This window comes from Oryctolagus cuniculus, chromosome 16 (genome assembly GCF_964237555.1).
Source record: "Oryctolagus cuniculus chromosome 16, mOryCun1.1, whole genome shotgun sequence".
NCBI classification, from domain to species: Eukaryota; Metazoa; Chordata; class Mammalia; order Lagomorpha; family Leporidae; genus Oryctolagus; species Oryctolagus cuniculus.
This window is the reverse complement of record NC_091447.1, coordinates 62,740,215-62,758,611: the sequence shown is the minus strand read 5'-3', so window position 1 is coordinate 62,758,611 and position 18,397 is coordinate 62,740,215. Positions and strand designations below refer to the sequence as shown.

Here is an 18,397-nt window from a genome sequence, read left to right as displayed (position 1 = left end):
TGCGGCACCTCAGCCGCCCTCAGTATCTGTTGCCTGTTCTAGAGGGGCACCAGGCATCCCATAGGGGCGCCGGTTCGAGTCCCAGCCGCTCCACTTCCAATCCAGCTTCCTGCTGATGCGCCTGGGAAAGCAGCAGAAGATGGCCCAAGGGCTTGTGCACCTGCTACACAGGTGGGAGACCTGGATGGAGCTCTTAGACATTGTAGCCATTTGGAAAGTGAAACCACAGGGTAGAAGACCCTACACGCCTCCCTCTCTGTCACTCTGCCTTTTGAATAAATGATTACATATTTGCAAATAAGTATCCACTCAGGGGCACTTTTAAAGTTAAAGACTCACAAAAGTAGAGTAAGTAATGAAATGTAGCCATTACCAGCGATGTTTACAGTTGGTACTAAGTGAGAAAATTGTAGCAATCCCTTGATACAGGCCGGAATATTTAATACAGGGCAGGCAGTGTTTGGATTAGGAGTTAAGGTGCCTGTACCTCCTATCTGAGGGCCTGGGTTCGATGCCCAGTTCCATCTCCTGACTCTGGCTCCCTGCAGATGTACAGGTGATGGTTCAAGTCCTTGGGTCCCTGTCACTCATGTGGGAGACCTGGGTGGAACTCCAGACCCCAGCGTGGGGAGGAGGGGGGTACTTTGTGGGCACTTGGGAGGAGGGGAACTGGCGGATGGAAGCTCATCCCCTCTGCTTCTGTCTCTCAAATTGAAATGTGGAGAGCGAACACTTAATACTAGGGAGAGCTGCTCAGAGTGAATTCACTGAAAGATGTATCCGGGTTCCATAGCGGGTCCTCAGAGGAGGGAGACCGAGAGAGAGAGCGAGAGCGAGAGAGAGAGAGAGAGAAGCGGGGGAGAGGAGGAGGGGAGAGAGATTCCTTCTGTCTAAAGATTTTGAAGACGCCCACAGGATCTGTCCAAGTCCGTTGTCACTGGGCTCTCTGCAGAGGCACCTCCAAAAGCAAGAATTCAGATGCTTCATGGGGAGACCCCAGACAACCCCGGGGCAGGAGGGGAAAAAAAGCCCTTAAATTAGGGAGTGAGCCGCCTTTGGAAGAACCTGCGAGGGCCTCTGGGGGCAGCAGAGAGCGTTGGGGGGGGGTGTTCAATCTTGCCTTGCGCGTTGCTCCTCCGGGAACAGCGCTGCCCCAGCGCCCTGGGCCTGCAGCCCCGGGGAGGGGTCCCCGCAGGGCCCAGCAAGTGGGAAGTTCATCCCTGAGTGGTCAGCTCTGAGGCCGGACGGTGCCAGCCAGCCTGGTAACACCCTCGTCTCAGAATTCACAGGATTCTTTCTTTCTTTCTTTTTTTTTTTTTTCTGCACAAGTCCCGGTGAACTTTAAGTCCGTTAACTTCGGTGGCAGTCTGGCTACCATCTGGACGCGAGATGACTTCGCTGTTGTCATCGCACGGAGAGAAAGGGCAGAACAGCCAGCAAGGACACCGCAGCTGTGTGCACATATGGGAGTAGAAGCTGGCGGACGCGTGCGTGCTCCCAGCCAAGCCAGCCAGCCTGGGGGCCGCCGTCCCCTCGCCTGCCTCCCTCTCCCTCTCCATTTGTGTTGATTTTTTGGCCTGCCGTGTATTTCTTCTTAAACATATAAGCACACTTTAAAAAAAAGAGATTTGTCTTGAAGATCAGAATGAGAGAGAGAGAGAGAGAGAGAGAGAGAGAGAGGTCTTCCATCCACTGGTTCAGTCCCCAAGTGGCCGTAATGGCTGGGGCTGGGCCAGGCTGGAGCCAGGAGCCAGGAGCTTCCTCCAGGTCTCCCACGTGGGTGGCAGGGACCCAAGTGCTTTATCCATTGCCTGGTGCCCCCTCTCCCCAGGGTGGGGGGAGGGTCTGCGTTAGCAGGAAGCCGGTTCAAGAATCAGAGCTGGGAATGGAACCCAGGCGCTGAGGTGTGGGACCCAGTGTCTGCACGGCTAGGCTGAATTCTGGCCCCCAAGCCCACATGGTAAAACAATCAAGATCCTACATGCACTGATGGTTGTGTGGTCCCTGTCAGTGCCCTCTCCCCTGCCCCCCCCCCCCCCAAGCACCAGCATCCTGCATCGCAGTGTTGGTTCGAGTCCTGGCCGCTCAACTTCCCATTCAGCTCCCTGCTAATGCACCTGGGAGGTGGCTCAAGTACTTAGGTCCCTGTCACCCATTTGAGAGACACAGGTGGAGCTCCTGGCTCCTGGCTTCAACTTGGCCCAACCCTGGCTTTTGCAGGCATTTGGGGAGTGAACCAAAGGATGGAAGATCTCTCTGTTTCTCTCTGTGTCTTTACTCCTTTGCAAATAAATAAATAAATAAATAAAAACCCAGCCAAGACCAGCATTTCCCACAGCAGGTGTAACTCATTTGGTTACATTTCCATTGTTGATATCTCTAGATGTACATGAACCTCTACATAAGCATTGAGCCAAGCTTCCGACTTTTCAGAGGCTGAGTTTAGTTTCTGATTGCCTGAGAATAGCATACGCTGGAATGATTTGGTTTCCATAACTAAGTGTAATATGGATCAAGACTATTTCAAGGGGCTGGCATTGCGGCATACCAGGTTCAATTGCCACCTGCAGTGCCAGCATCTAATACGGGCACTGGTTCAAGTCCCAGCTGCTCCACTTCCAACCCAGCTCCCTGCGAATGCACCTGGGAAAGCAGTAGAAGATGGCCCCAGTGCCTGGGCCCCTGCATCTGCGTGGGAGACCCGGGAGAAGCTCCTGGCTCCTGGCTTCAACCTGGTCCAGCCCTGGCTGTTGCAGCCATTTGGGGAATGAACTAGCAGATGGAAGATCTCTCTCTCTCTCTCTGTCTCTCCCTTTATCTCTCTCTCTAACTCTGCCTTTCAAATAAATAAAGAAAAAAATCTTTTGAAAAAGCATACACCAAAGAGGAGAGACCAGGACCCTCACCAGCCTCATTCCCGATCCCCCCACGTTCGGCAATTATCCACTCGTAGCTTCCCTAGCACCCTTTTCCCCCAACCTTTAGCCTAACCTGAATTTGCAAATTCGAGCAAACCTGTCTCCATTTGCTTTTGCACAACCTCGGGTTATGTGAAAGCAAATTTCAGACATGGCATGATCCTGTCTGTAAATATTTAAACGCGCCTTTCTAAGCGCCGAGGATTCGGAAGTCGCTGCGGGAGGCGGCGGAGTGATTCCTCAGACAAGACACCTAAGACGGGCGGATGACAGTGAATCCGCGTCCCAGGCAAGACGCCCAAGACGGGGAAGGCAGGGGCGTGAACGGCGGCGTTCATTTGCACGCCCCGTGTTCATAGCGGCGAAAGTCACCATAGGCAAAGGGCAAGAGCCACCCCTGAAGCCATCAGCACTCTCTCAGTGGAATATTATGCAGCCTGGAAAAAGACCTGGAGGAGGCAGGCCTTTGGTGCAGCGGTGAAGCTGTCCCTTGGGATGCCCGCCTCCCATATCAGAGTGCGTGGGTTTGCATCTTAGTTCCTCTGTTTCTGATCTAGTTTCTGGCTCATGTACAACCTAGGAGGCAGCAGGTGGTGGATTGAGTGCTTGGGCCCCTGCCACCCGCGTGGGAAACCCTATTGGAGCTCCTGGCTCCTGGTTTAAGCCTGGTCCAGCCCTGGCTATTTGGGAAGTGAACCAGCAGATGGAAGATTCTTTCTCTCTCTCTCTCTCTCTCTCCCTCTTTCTCTCTGTGTCACTCTGCCTTTCAAGTAGATGGAAATAAATATCTTAAAAATGTTCATGGAAAAAATGGAATTAAAAGATATATATATATATATTTAAAGGTTTATTTTACTTTTTTGTTTGAAGGGCAGAGTTATACACAGAGAGAAGTCTTCCATCTGCTGGTTCACTCCCCAAATGGCTGCAATGGCCAGAGCTGGGCTCATGGAAGCCAGGAGCCAGGAGTTTCTTCCAGGGCTCCTATGTGGGCACAGGGACCCAAGCACTTGGGCCCTCTTCCACTGCTTTCCCTGGCACATTAGCAGGGAACTGGATCGGAAGTGGAGCAGCCAGGTCGCGAACTGGTGCCCATATGGGATGCCAGCACTGCAGGTGGTGGCTTTACCTGCTATACCACAGCGCTGGCCCCAACACCCACCCTTATTTTCACTTTTTATGTTGTTGAAACTTCAGACTTATTAAAAAGTTGTACGGAGAGTACAAAGAATCCCTGTGTATCCTTTTACTAGGATCCTCCAAAGCTGACATTTTCCCAGTTAGAATTTGCTCTTTTCCTCCTGTCTTCCTCTCTCCCTGGTAATTTATAGACATGATGATCTGTTAGCCCTGTGGATGTCAGTTTGCTTCGTTCAACACAACATCTCCCTTATAAACACAGCACAGTCATCAAAACCAGGAATGCCCGTGGACACTCTGCTGTCGTTGGATCGGCACACTTCATTCAGAAATCACCAAGTGTTCAGTAACATCCCTTGCCGGCAAAAGAAGGTGTTGATTCCCTTGTTGGATTTAGTTATTTATTTCACTTTTTAAAAAGATTATTTATTTGAAAGGCAGAGAGAGAGCGAGAGCAAGAGAGAGCGAGAGTCTTCCATCTGCTGGTTCCCTCCCCAAGTGCGCTAATAGCCAGAGCTGGACCAGACTGAAGCCAGGAGCCAGGAGCTCCATCCGGGTCTCCCACTGGGTGGCAGGGGCCCAAGCACTTGGGCCATCTTCTGCTGCCTTCCCAGGTGCTTAGCAGGGAGCTGGATCAGAAATGGAGCAGTCAGGACTGGGACCAGCGCTGTGATGTGGGATTGCTGGTGTTGGAGGCCATGGCTTAGCGCACTGCGCAGTGCTGGCCCCAAGTTGCTTTATTTGCTTATACCCTGGACTGTATCCTCCATCTTTGTCCAAGTTAACACTTTTGAAGAAGAGTCGTTTTGTAGACTGTCCTCCGATTTGACTGCGAATGAAAAGGAATGATTCCAATCTGGCATTTTGGGCAGGAAGTGGCAAGGAGGGGTGACGCCGGGTCTCATTACCAATGTCTCTACTTCTGATCCTTTGTCTGTCAGTGTGCTGCACCACAAAGTGGCCATTTTTACTATTAAAATGACCAGAGGGGAATGGGCAGGTGCCACCATGGTTAAGATGCCCACGTCCTGCATCAGAGAACCTCGCTTGAGTCCTGGCTGTTTCCACACCAGCTTCCCACTGATGCACCCTGGGTGGTGACAGGCGACAGCTCATGTACTTGGGTCTCTGCCATTCATGTGGGAGACCCGGATGGAGTTCCTGGCTCCTGGCCTTGGCCTGGCCCAGCCCTGGATACTGTGGGCATCTGGGGAGTGGATCAGTGGATGGAATCCCCCCACCCCTCGCCTTTCAAGTAGCTGAACATAAATAAACACATCATTTTTTCCCCTAAAGTTACTGTTTTTACCCTTCAGATTAGCCTGGGATCTAGTGTGTGGTACATTGCTATTGCAGCGCCCATGGTTCATGTCTGGCTCGGGCTCACTCTGACAGGTGGCCGGTGATGGCTCAAGTCCTTGGATTCTGCCACGCACATGGGAGACCAGGCTGAGTTCTGGGCTCCTGGCTTCTGCCTGGCTCAGCCTTGGCTGTATTAAAGGCCTTTGGAGGGTGAACCAATGGATGTAAAACTTATTATCTGTACGTCTATCTATCTATCATCTATCTATGTATTATTGATCTATCTTTGTATTATTGATCTATCTGTCATCTATGCATTATTGATCTTTCTATCCACCTATTTGTCTATCCATTTGTCTACCTATCTATTATTGATCTGTCTATCCATCTATGTATTATTGATCTGTCTATCCACCTGTCTATCTATGTATTATTGATCTATTGATCTACCTATCTATGTATTATTGATATGTCTATCCACCTATCTATCGATCTATGTATTATCGATCTATTTGTCTATCTATCATCTATCTATGTATTACTGATCTGTCTATCCACCTATCTATGTATTATTGATCTATCTACCTGTCTGTTGATCTATGTATTATTGATCTACCCATCCTTCTGTTTGTCCGTTATCTAGCCATCCATCCATTCTGCTATCTATGTGTTAGGTATGTATTTAGTATTATCTATCTGTCTAACATCCACATATTTTCTATCCAGGAGTTATGTATTATCTATCTATCCATCGTCCATCCTTTTATTTATTATCTATTTATCTATGTATGTATTATCTGCCCACATGTCTGCCCACCCATATATTATCTGTCCACCCACCCTTCTACGTATTATCTATATATTTATTTATGTATTATTTAACTACCTATCTATCCGTGTATTATCTTTGTATCTATCCATTCTTCTATGTGTTATTTATGTATTATCTAATCTATGTATGTATTAGCTATCCATCTGTCCATCCATCCACCCACCTGCCTTTCAAATAAAGTGAAAACGCGTAAAACTAAAAGAAAAAAAAAAACAAGGGTAATGAACTTTGTCCGTGGGAGCTCCTTGCACCGTTCTGGAAGTGTCCTGTGGTTCGTCAAACTTTCACCTAAGAGTTCCGGCTTTCTTGCCAGTGCTCGTGTATCTCTGTGACTGTCGCCCGATTCCCAGCCTGGGGAGCACTGGGTCTGCGGTCATGGTCTTCCAATATCATTCTCTAGCAAAAGCAACTGGGGCTCCTTGGAGAAGTGGCTAAGCCTAGGGCCGGGCAGCCATGATGATTCTAGGACATCTTGTGCTACCAGGAAGTAAGCGAGTGATAAAAACAGGGGACGCCAGTGGGAATGCCTCAAGCAGCTAAGTAAAGAACATAGTTCCCAACGCTAATCCCGAAAAGAAAAATACACAGCTTCTTGCCAAAGGTCATGGAGAAATGGAATTGAAGATAGGTTTATTTTGGTGCATAAGGTTTTGAAATCTATGCACAGTTTTTTTAAAAGTTTTTTTTCAAAGGCAGGGTTACAGAGAGGCAGAGAGAGAGACAGAACATGAGCAAGAAAGAGAGAGAGAGAGAGAGAGAGAGGAAATTTGACCTTCCATATGCTGGCTCACTCCCCAGATGCTCGGCAGGGCTGCACCCAGTGGAAGCCAGGAGCCAGGAACTCCCTCAGAGTTTCCCACATGGGTGGCAGGTGCATTAGCAGGGAGCTGGATTGGAAGCGGAGCAGCTAGGACTGGAAACAACTCTCTGATGTGGGATGCAGGTGGTACAGGTCATGGCTTAACCTGCTGCACCACAGCGCTGGCCTCCTCTTCCGGAGATCTTGGGGCTCACTGGGACTGGCTATCCGGGGACTCTGAGAAAGACACCTCATGTCTTCTGTCTGGTCCAGTCTTGCTACTCACCATGACCGTATTAGCTGGTAATTATTTTAAGAGTCAAATGAAAGCCCGGCATCTTCATTTATTGGGGGCATGCGTTTCAAAGAGGTTAGCTCTGTTCAATTGAATAACGTTCGCAAAGCTACGATGGCAAGGCTGCTGGTAATTGATAAATTAAACCCTTAGTTGGCAGATGTGTTAAAGATTAGAACCAGTGGCTGGAGCCGGTTGTCTGGCAGCCTGCCATGAGAAACTGCTTCCGTCTGCCGAGCTGGTGAGACTCTGTCTTCCTGGTCAGCGTGAGTAGCTGTGTGAGTGAGGGAGCCAAGGAAGTCCCTGCTGCTGTCACTGGGGCACCTAGGAAGATTTGTCGCTGCCTATGCCCGTTGCTAAGTGATAGGTAAGATTCCACGATTAGACATTCATTCCTTGGGCTACAGAGATTTCTTTCTCTCTAAAGTGAATCCCTGAGAGTCATACAGCTGGGGTTGTATCTTCTTTGAGTGCGAATGAGTTCTAGTCTTTCTGGAAACGTATGGAACAGCTGGGCGGAGCTGGGGTGGGGGTGGATGGGAGGACTTGGGGAGGCTCCCAGAAAGAGAAGTAAAAACACTGGGGATGCCCGCCGATGAAAGTGTCGACTTTACTGCCATGTTGGTGGGGGTGGGGCACATTTGGAGATGTGTGTGGTGGCCTTGGCTGTCTGATGGCGCTGCTGACATTGAGAGGGACTGGCACTGGGGGGAGCTAAGCAGCCCTTAATACAGTGGTCAGCGACGGACTGCAAAAGCTGTTCCTGTAACGATGCAAATGGTGCCCCCACTGCTAACCCCAGAGAAGGCCAAGTGTGTGTCACCAAGCCTGGCTGTACCCCAAGGGATGGGCAGGGAGGGATCGGGCATCTGAATTTTCACACCACTTTTCAGACAGAGCCACAGAGAGAGAGAGGGGGGAGAGGGGAGAGGGAGGGAGAGAGATTCCATCTGCTGGTTCACTCCCCAGATGTCCACAACAGCAGGGCCAAAGCCAGGAGCCAGGAGCTCTATCCAATTCTCCCATGTGGGTGCAGGGACCCAAGCCCTTGGGCCATCTTCCTCTGCTTTCCCAGGTGCATTAGCAGGGAGCTGGATCGGAAGTGGAGCAGCCAGGACTCGAACCAGTGCCCTTATATGGGATGTTGGTGCTGCAGGCAACAACTTAACCCAAGGCAACACAATGACAACCTCAGGCCATTATCCTCCTCCTCCTCCTTCCCCTTCTCCCCCTCCCCCTCCTCCTCCTCCTCATCTTCTTCATTACTTGTTATGAGAAGGGGGGAAGAGGGGGGCCAGAGAGAGAGAGAGAGAGAGAGAGAGAGAAAGCACTGGTTCAGTCCCTAAATGCCCTCAGCAGCCAAGACTGGAGCCAGGAGTTAGGAACTCGAGGGCTCCCAGGTGGGTGGCAGGGACCTGACTTCTTGAGCCATCACTGTGCCTCCCAAGGGCTGTATTAGCAGGAAGCTGGGGTCAGCAGCCAGAGCCGGGCATGAAACTCAGGCAGTGCACCCACTGTGGGGTGGGCTGGGGGATGTAGGTGTCCTAACCTCCAGCCCCAGTGCCCTCACTCCTGGGCAGTTTTTATATGCAGACTGCTGGCTGCCCTCTAGGCTCAGGTTAGGAGATCCTGGAAGATGGCTTTTTTTTTTTTTTTAAAAAGATCTATTTATTTGTTTGAAAGTCAGAGTTAAACAGAGAGAGGAGAGGCAGAGAGAGAGAGAGAGAGAGAGAGAGAGAGAGAGTGAACCATCCGATGGTTCACTCCCCAAATGGCCGCAATGGCAGAAGCTGAGCTGATCTGAAGCCAGGAGCCAGGAGCTTCCTCCAGGTCTCCCACGCAGGTGCAGGGGCCCAAGGACTTGAGCCATCCTCTACTGCTTTCCCAGGCCATAGCAGAGAGCTGGATGGGAAATGGAGTGGCCAGGACTTGAACCGGCGCCCATATGAGATGCCGGCACTGCAGGTGGCGGCTTTACCTGCTATGCCACAGCACTGGCCCCTGAAGTGTTAGCTATTTAAAAAAAATATTATCATCTACTTGAAAGGCAGAGAAGGAGAGGGAGAGGGGAATGGGGAGAGAGAGGGGAATGGGGAGGGAGAGGGAGAGAGGGAGAGAGATAGAGAGAATCTTCTATCCATTTGTTCACTCCCCAAATGCCCACCACAGCCCATAGCTAGGGCTGGGCCAGACTAAAGCCAGGAACCAGGTCTCCATCCAGGTCTCCCACGTGGCCAGCAGGGATCCACGTACTTGAACTATCCCTGCTGCCTCCCAGGGTGTTGTACATTAGCAGGAAGCTGGGTCAGAAGCAGAGAAGCCAGGACTTGAACCTGTACTCTGATATGGGAGGTTGGCACCTCCTGTGCCGAAACACCTGCTCTGCAACAGGTGAATCTTAGTTTGAATCAAATAAGCCAGACAGATCACTCTGCCTTTCAAAGAAAAATAAATAAACCTAGTTTCAATAAGGCTATATAAAGGGGACCAAAGAGCCGTGACAACGCTGGGTCAGGTGGCCATTGCTGCCACAAAGGGAGAGGCGAGTGGCCAGGGGTCGCTAGAGGTTTACAGGGAACTGGCGAGTTTAATTTCTCGCTGTGGGCTTCATTTCTTGAGTGCCCATGTCACGGCCATTTCTGAGCCCGTGTCTTTTTGCTTCATGCATTTTTTCTCTGCGTTACTGGATTGCCCTTGTTCCAAGAAGCGGCTTGGGGAATCAACACAGATCAGAAGGGAACTTCCAAAATTCACGGAAAATGGAATTGAGAGATACGTTGGGGGTGAGCGGTGTGGTGCAGGAGGTTAAGCTGCGGCTTGGGTCGCCTGCGTCCCTGAGTTAGAATCCCAACTACTCTGTTCTTCCAATCTACCTTCCTGCTTTTGTGCCCAGGAGGTGGTAGGGGATGGCTCCTGCCATCCATGCGGGAGACCCGGATGGAGTTCCAGGTTCCTGAATCTGCCAGGCCAAGCCCAGGCTGTTGTGGGAATTTCGAGAATGAACCAGCAATCGGAACATTTCTCTCTCTCTGCTTCTCCCTCAATCACTCTGCCTTTCAAAAAACAAAACAAAACAAAACAAAAATTTATTTTGTTTGCCCAAAAAAAAAAAAAAAATTGAAATCCATGCCCACAAAGGGGTCTCCAAAAAAAAGTTACAGAAAATACCTATGATGAAAAAATCCACATGGATTTCAAACCCCCCCCTGCCGCCCCCGCCCCCCCAGCATGGAGATACACTTTATCTTTAACTCTATATTTCCCATGCCCTTTGGGGAACACCTGGCCCCATCCTGGCCAGAAGCCTCTCCCATCCAGCCAGCTGGGACTTGGTTGGTTAGTGCCCATCCCGCTGGGGAGTTTGGATTTGCCACTTCTGGGGGCTTTCAGACAAGGGGGGGACACCCTTGATTTCAGTTTGGGCCTTGGAAACTTTCACAGAAGTACGCCGGAACTCCGTGTCTTTGGTGTCTGTGCAGTGGCTGTCTGTGTGCCTGCGGCTGTTGGGTCTTTGGCTCCTTTGCTCTCAGGTGCAAGATGCTGGCTGGCAAGCTGGGTCGTCTCCCTGGGGTGGAGGCACTTGGGCCAACCTCGGGCACTCCCCCCAACCCCACACCTCCGCCACTGGCCACCCCCTGGGTGGGGTCTCTCTGGGGGTGAAAATCACTGTGTTATTCTCTTGAAAGCTTTGCTGGCCGGGGGTGAAGCTCTGTGAGCTCAGGTTTTGGTCCCTGTAGCTTCTTCCTGCATCTCCTCCACGCCAGTCTTATTTTAGCAAACCCTAGAGGAGGAGGAGGAAGAGGAGGAGGAGGAGGAGGGGGAGGAGGGGGAGGAGGAGGAGGGGGAGGAGGCACGGGGAGGATGGGGGTGGGAGGGGGAAGGGACCAGGAAATGGAGTATCCAGGGGCAGCTGTTGAGTGGTTCAGCGAAGGGTGCATCTCTCTCTCTCTCTCTCTCTCTCTCCCCCTGTTGGGAATTTTCAGGATTTCATCCCTGCAATTTAACCCTAAGATTAGGCTCACAGGACGGAAAGCCTGCACACACACTCGCTCCTCCTCTGTGAGCCGCTGGTGATTCAGGAAGAAAAAAAATTTTTTTAAATTTATTTATTGAAAAAAAAAAAAAAAGCTAAATAAAGCCCGGGCGGGGGGGGGGGGGGGCTCTGCGGCCTTGCAGACCCCTTTAGACCGCTCCCGCCCCTCCCCCTTCCCTTCTTGGGCTTCTGTTTTATTCCTGCAGACTTCTTATCTTTCAGCATTAGGAAAAAAAAATCAGGTCTTAGTAACTCGAGCCAAAGAGAAGGAAGAGGGATTTTTTAAAAAAAATTTTTAGAATTTTTTTTTGGGGGGGAGGGCTTCTCTCTCCTAGCAAAGAACTGATTTTGATTAAAAAAATTTTTTTTTTCTTTGAAAATGGACCAAGTGCACCAGCCTGGCCCCGGCCTCAGAGGAAATTGAGCTCGCACGGCGTCCGGGGAGGGGACGTCCTTTGCCAATCGTTGGCGTCTTAAAAAAAAAAAAAAAAAAAAAAAAAAAAAAGAGGCGGGGGGGGGAGCGCTGTGCATTGGTTCTTTTTATTTTATTATTTTTACACTTGATCTTAGCCAAAAGGCAGAGAAGCGATTATTATTTTATTATTTTTAAAATTGCTTCTCTCTTTCTCTCTTCTTACCTCCCCCGGAGTGGGTGAACCGGGGACTGCCTAGATTCGGTCCTCGGGCATTTTTTTTTTTAATTTTTAATTTTTATTTATTTTTTTTATTTTTGGAGCCTCGCTTCCTTCCCTCTCCCCTCCCCCTGCACCTTCCCTTCTCCCTTCCTCCTCCTCCTCCTCTTCCTCCTCCTCCTCCTCCGGCCCCCGCGCCCCGCCCCTCCCTCCCTCCCTCCCTCCTCCCAGGGTCAGCCGCGAAGATGTCCCGAGCTGCGATCCCCGGCGCGGGCCGGGCAGCCGCCCTGTGAGCGAGCCTCCGACCGCCGCCGCCCGATGGGCTGGGCCGGGGAGCGGCCCCGCAGTCGCAGCTCCGGCCGCCGAGCTCACAGCCCCGGGAGCGGCGGCGGCGGCGGCACCAGCAGCGGTAGCAGCGGCAGCAGCAGCGGCGGCGGCGGCGGCGGCGTCTTGCGCATCGCTCGCCGCAGCGTAACCCGGAGCCCCTTGCTCTTTGCAGAATGGCCCGTTTCGGAGACGAGATGCCTGCCCGCTACGGGGGAGGAGGCGCCGGGGCAGCCGCCGGGGTGGTCGTGGGCGCCGCAGGCGGGCGAGGAGCCGGGGGCAGCCGGCAGGGCGGGCAGCCCGGGGCGCAAAGGATGTACAAGCAATCCATGGCGCAGAGGGCACGGACCATGGCCCTGTACAACCCCATCCCGGTCCGACAGAACTGCCTCACGGTCAACCGCTCCCTCTTCCTCTTCAGCGAGGACAACGTGGTGAGAAAATACGCGAAGAAGATCACCGAATGGCCATATCCTTTGTACTGGACCCAGGGAGCAGGTGCACTGCTCTCTCCTTCCCGGCCATGGATACCAGGCAGGTGCGGGTGGGCTAGGAGCCTGCGGGGTGGGGGCGGGGGGTCCCTGGGGCCGAGCTCAGGAGCTGTATGGTCTGCGGAGTGGGCCTGGGAGCCATCTGGGCCCTGGAGGTGGGGAGGAGTCGTGCAGGGGCCTTGGTGGGGACTTGAGGGCCAGTTGGGTGGGTGGGTGGGTGGGTGGGGGTCTGGGCTGGGTTTTCCTTTCCTGGAATCCAAGCAGGGTCTTGGACTTCTCCAACCTGGCTCTTGCCATGGTAGTGAACAGGGCCCTAGGAGAGGGGTAGACCATGTGGCCTTTGGGATGGTGGAGCCAGCACCCCTCAGGAAGCTCCAGGGTGGGCGGCTGGCCCCATCTGGAGAGGTCGTGTCAGGTTAAGGGGATCGGATCTGTACACCCCCACCCCCCCTCCACCAGGGGCCATGCAGGTCTGTTTCTCTCCATCACAGATCAAGGGCCTTTTCCTTCTTGGATGCTGGAAGAACAGGCACATCTCCTTTGCAAGCTCTGGATGCTATCGGGTTTATTTCCATAAGAAAAGACAGAGGGTGGGGGGAGCAACCAGCGCTGGAGAATTCTTCCTCCGTGGCCTGCCCTGCCCGAGCGAGCGAGCGAGGCCCGGCCCATGGCTCGGATTGGGTTTTTCCCACCCAGAAGGGACACACCAGGAGAATCATGGGCGAGTAAGCGCCTTTTTCTTGCTTTCTTTCTTTTTCTATTTTTTTTTTTCTTGGCATCAAATCTTCAGAGGAAGGGGATCAGTACACATTCTTCTCTTCCCTTTTCTTGAGTTGCTGTTGAAATAACAGATGCCCCCCGCCCGCCCGTGTGGCCGGGAATGTGTGTTTGTTTCTCACAAAGCTGGTGTCTTCAGTAGGAGATGGAGACAGGCTTGGGCGAGGGTCATCCGGCGGGCTTTAGAGCGGTTACCTAAGCCTGACCTAGATTCCATGTCCGGGGACGGGGGTGGGGGACACACCCTGTACCCCAAAGCTGGCTGGCCACTCTGCCATTCCTTGCTGGCTAAGCCAGGCCCCTGGTGCTCCCTGCGCTGAGCCCACACCTGCCAGCTCCCCTATGGTAGGTGGTGTCAGCTGCTAAAACAGGAACAGGCCTTTGTGTGGTCCCCACGGTTGCTCTACCCAGAGAACTCTAGGGTGGGTGGACTCACTTCAGGGCTGGGGTGGGGGAGGAGGGCGCTCTTGGTTTCTGGGTGCTGACATGGTCAGAGAGCACGCTTAGGTTTGGGCATCCAGCAACTTTGAGGGTACTTGGAGAAGAACGGATTCAGCAGAGAGCTCTTTTTGGGGGAGGGTGGCAGGAGGTGTACCCCCTAATCGGCCTGTGTGGCTCGAGTCTTGGGCCAGATGTTTTGCCTTGTAAATTCCAACCTCGCCCAGAGCTTGTTTCTTAAGGGGAGAGCAGGTGCACCCCGTTCCAGGCCCGGGGGTTCTGCGTGTGATGTGTCTGCCCATGAACAAATGAAGTGGTGGTTGCGGATGGGCAGCTTGGACGATGCTGGGGGAGCCTGTTTGTGCCAAGGGGTGTCCGGGGGTAACGTCAGGGTGGACAGGTTTCTCTGTTGAAATGGCTTTCCAGTTGCCTCCTGAAACTTGGATTTGGATCTTCAGAGAGAGAGAGAGAGAGAGAGAGAGAGAGAGAGGGACTCCTGTTGTATCCTTAGCTCACCCCTGTCCAGCTTGGATCCTGCAGATCCAAGGGGCCATGGTCCCTTAGCATTGCAGGTGTCTCGGTGGGAGCTTGCCCAAGACCTTCTTGCTCTGGGTAGATTCGTGATTTTGTGCAATTTGTTTTTTTCTTTGCTCTCTGCAGACAGTTTTTTTTCTGTCTTGGGCCCAAGATAGCCAACTCTTAATCCAAAAAGAGTGCTCCCTCATCCTCCTGTATCTGTCTCTAAGTGAGGTCATCCAAGAGAGAGCTTTCTCTGGGGTGGGGTTGGGAGAGGAAGGACAGAGACCTGGGGTGGCCAGGTGGCTGGGGGTGGGGAGAATTTAGGCCAACGCAAGGAGGGAGATGGTGCAGAAATGTCAGGAAACCAGAGAACTGTGGTAGAACCTCCACCTTTCTATGCAAACACTAGCGGCATTTCAAAAACTGTGTTTGAGGACTTGTGAACTTTGAGAAGGAAATCAAACACACACTCAGGAACAAGACAGCTTCATAGGTTTGCGCAGAGGCCGCAGATACATCCACGCAACCGGCAAACCTAAGCCAGCAAAACACCTATGACCAGCGCCACCGCCCAGGGAGGGAGCCTCCTCATTTTGCCTCTTGAACTTGATGTCTGTGGGACCATAGCCACCATCTACCCTGGCCAAGGGCATTGAGTAGCTTCTGGGGGACATCTCTTTGTTGCATTGTTTGTTGTTGACCTGGCTTGAGTCTCTACCTAGAAGTGGGATTGCCCCGCAGGTATGTTTGGAAATGGCTCTGGGGTGGTGTCAACATGGAGTCCCTTTCTGTTCTGCGGAAGGGGAGTGGGTGTGTGCTCTGGGAGTTTGGCTGTGCGCTCCTAGGGTCTCCAGATGTTCATTCCGAGTGCAAGCTGCAGCGTGGTCCGCTGTCCGGGTGGTGCACCTTGCGCTCCCTTCACACGGGCGCAGTTCGTTGCTGCAATTCCTTGGCCTGTCCATCCCCCAGGGGCTCAGGTTTGGAGCTTGCGGTGCGGATCAATCAGGGGGTTCTTATTCATTTCATCTGTCTCTTCCCAAGTCAGCAAAACCCCAAGGGGACATCTCTGGTGTCCGATTCCGCCACCCCCACCCCCCCACTGCATCGTCTTCTCCTGATCCTACGTTGCATTGGTTGGAAATCTGAATACAGCCCTGGTGAGATCCGTCAAGTGCACCTTGCACAGAAGGCTCCTCCTCCACCCAGCAGGTCTCCTACTGAACACGGTGGGAAGATGTGGGTTTGGGATGGGGTCCGTGTTTCATCACGCTTGGTCTCCTGAGTCCCCTGTGGCGCGCTGGCTCATGTTCGTGTTTGTGCAAAGCTCCCAACAGGAGTCAGGTGGCTACCAAGTGGTGCGTGGCTATGGGCTCGGTGCTGTGCCTCTTGTTGTTTGCTCTTTTATGTTAGAGAAGGCTCTTGGAAAAGAAACAGCCTGCCTGAGAAGTGGAGGGGGTCCAGGGAGATGTGGGGGCACACTCTCAGAGTCTCGTCCACCCTGCAACATAGAATGTTCCAGAATGTTCTATCTGGCAGCATGGTGTAGCCCACACATGATCCTTCTACTTGGTTGGTATCTACAGAAGAGCAGAATTCTAGGAACGGGGTCCAGTGCTTCAGATGGGGTCCCCCGGGACACCCACATACCCTGTCGGAGTGCCTGGGTTCAAGTCCCAGCTCCCTGCTCATGCACACCCTGGGAGGCAGCAGTGATGGCACCAGTACTTGGGCCCCTGCCACCCACATGGGAGACCCGGATGGAGCTCCTGGCTCCTGACTCCAGCCTGGCCCAGCCCTGGCTGTTGTGGGCATTTGGGGGAGTGAACAAGCAGGTGGGAGATGTCTGTTCTGCCTCTCTGCCTCTCAAATAAATAAAATAAATTTAAAGATACATTCTAGGATGCAAGAATTGGCACAGCTCTTCCTTTGGGAATTATTTGAACAACGGTGCCATCGCAGATCCCCAATTCCAAACCCCCGAATCTCTAAAAACTCGAAGACAAACCCACTGAGAGGTTGAAACCGAGCCTGAGCTGACGGGAGTTTATATCCTCTCAATCCGCAGTTTTAATTGATCCTTCCCAGTGTGCATTTTGGTATTATGGGATGCTGCACCAGCTTCCCTACCCCTACTGGGAATGTCGTGTATACAGGCAGTGCCAACTTAGGATGGTTCAACTTACGGCTTTCTGACGTCTTTCACTTTTTCAACTTTAGGATGACACAAAAGTGAAATGCGTTCGGCAGAAAGCGTGGTTCAGATTTTGAATTCTGGGCTTTATCTGAGCTGGTAGGCAAGGTCTTCTCTTTGGGTGCTGAGTAGCTTCCAATCAGTCCCGTGGTCACCAGGGAACTCAGCCTATGCCCTGCCATGTGCCCTGATGTTAAGCTGGGGTGTGTGTGTCGGGGGCTGGGTGATTTCGTTGCATTTTTGACTTACGATGTTTGATGTTTAGAGCGGGTTGATTGTAAGTGGAGCAGTATCGGGATGTTGTTAAAGTTCTCAGACTTCTAAGGCCTGGGAATGCTCTTTTTAATGCGATGTTCCTGGGAGGTGGGACTTGGAACTCTACCTTCAAGCTAGCTTCTCACCGCTAGTGCAGTAGTCCAGCCTTTGGGGCATCTGGCTTGCATGGCGAACACATTTGTGTTACCTTTGTTCTGTTTTATTTTATTAAGATGTGTTTATTTGAAAGGCAGAGTGACACACACACACACACACACACAGAGAGAGAGAGAGAGAGAGAGAGAGAGGAAGGATCTTCCATCTGCTGGTTCACTCCCCAGATGGCCATAATGACTGGGGCTGGGCCAGGATGAAGCCAGGAGCCTGGAGCTCCATCCGGGTCTCCCATGTGGATGGCACGGACCCAAGTCCTTGGGGCATCTTCCACTGCTTTCCCAGGTGCATTAGCAGGGAGCTGGATTGGAAGTGGAGCAGCCAGGACTCGAACCGGTGCTCCTATGGGAGGCTGATGTTGCAGCCGGCAGCCTAACCCACTGAACCACAATGCCAGCCCCAACCTTTTTATTTTTTTCTTTTTTATAGGATGGGTGACAGCGCATAGTATTTTCTCATACTGTTCCGTGCATTTGGGCAAATGCACACAGTGAGTGACAGTCACGGTGGGTGTTTAGCCTCCTGGCCAGGTCTCCTACACCCCACCTTACAGTGCCTGGGTTCAGTTCCTGGCTCCAGCTACCCACTAACGCAGACCCTGATAGGCAATGGCAAAGCCTCCAGTGGTTGGGCCCCTGCCACCCATGTTCCCGGCTCCTAGCTTTGGCCTCTGAGCTACTCCTTGGCTGTTAATGGGAATTTGGGGATTGACTCTGTGGATGGCACCCCCCCCCTCAAAAAAATAAAGACAAAAATGGGAACAAGTCCGTCACCCCCCACATATCCCCTGTGCCCCATTTTTTGCCACCCGGCTCCCTCAGTGTCTTGGAACCTCTGATCTGTTCTCTGTCCTGATAACTCTGGCCGTTTTCAGGAGGTCCTGGGCAGACAAGCAGGAAGCAGGCGGCCCTCGGAGCCTGGCTTCTTTGGGATCTGTCCGTGTGGCCGTGCACTGTGGCAGCCTGTTGCTCCATGTTGCTGAGCAGTCTTCCGGACTGTGCGTGCATTAGAGTTTGCTCGCCGGTTCCCCAGTCACAGAGGCCCTGGGGAACGCGTGGGTCCGGGCGAGTGTGACTAGAGCTGCTGTATCCCTGCCTTGTAGGTGTTGGTGGGAACCTGCGATTCAGTTTTGTTTTTTTTTTTTTTTTTTTTTTTTTTTTTTTTGGAGGGGGGACAGGGAACGGGGAAGGAGTTACTCAGGAGTAGGATTTCTGGGTTGTGTGTTCTGTGCATTTTTCACTTTATGTATTTGAAAGGGAGAGAGGAAGAGAGAGAGA

General features: G+C 52.3%; 1 protein-coding gene across 9 annotated transcripts in view; it reads left to right on the top strand.

Annotated features, from left to right (window-relative positions):
- CACNA1A (calcium voltage-gated channel subunit alpha1 A) overlaps window positions 1-18,397 on the top strand; it is a 209,231-nt gene that overhangs the window by 23,722 nt on the left and 167,112 nt on the right. For 8 of the 9 annotated variants that reach the window (XM_070058409.1, XM_070058410.1, XM_070058407.1 and 5 more), the window contains one exon: window positions 12,451-12,744. In XM_070058409.1, the coding sequence (XP_069914510.1) occupies window positions 12,451-12,744 (294 nt within the window). 9 annotated transcript variants of the gene reach the window in all.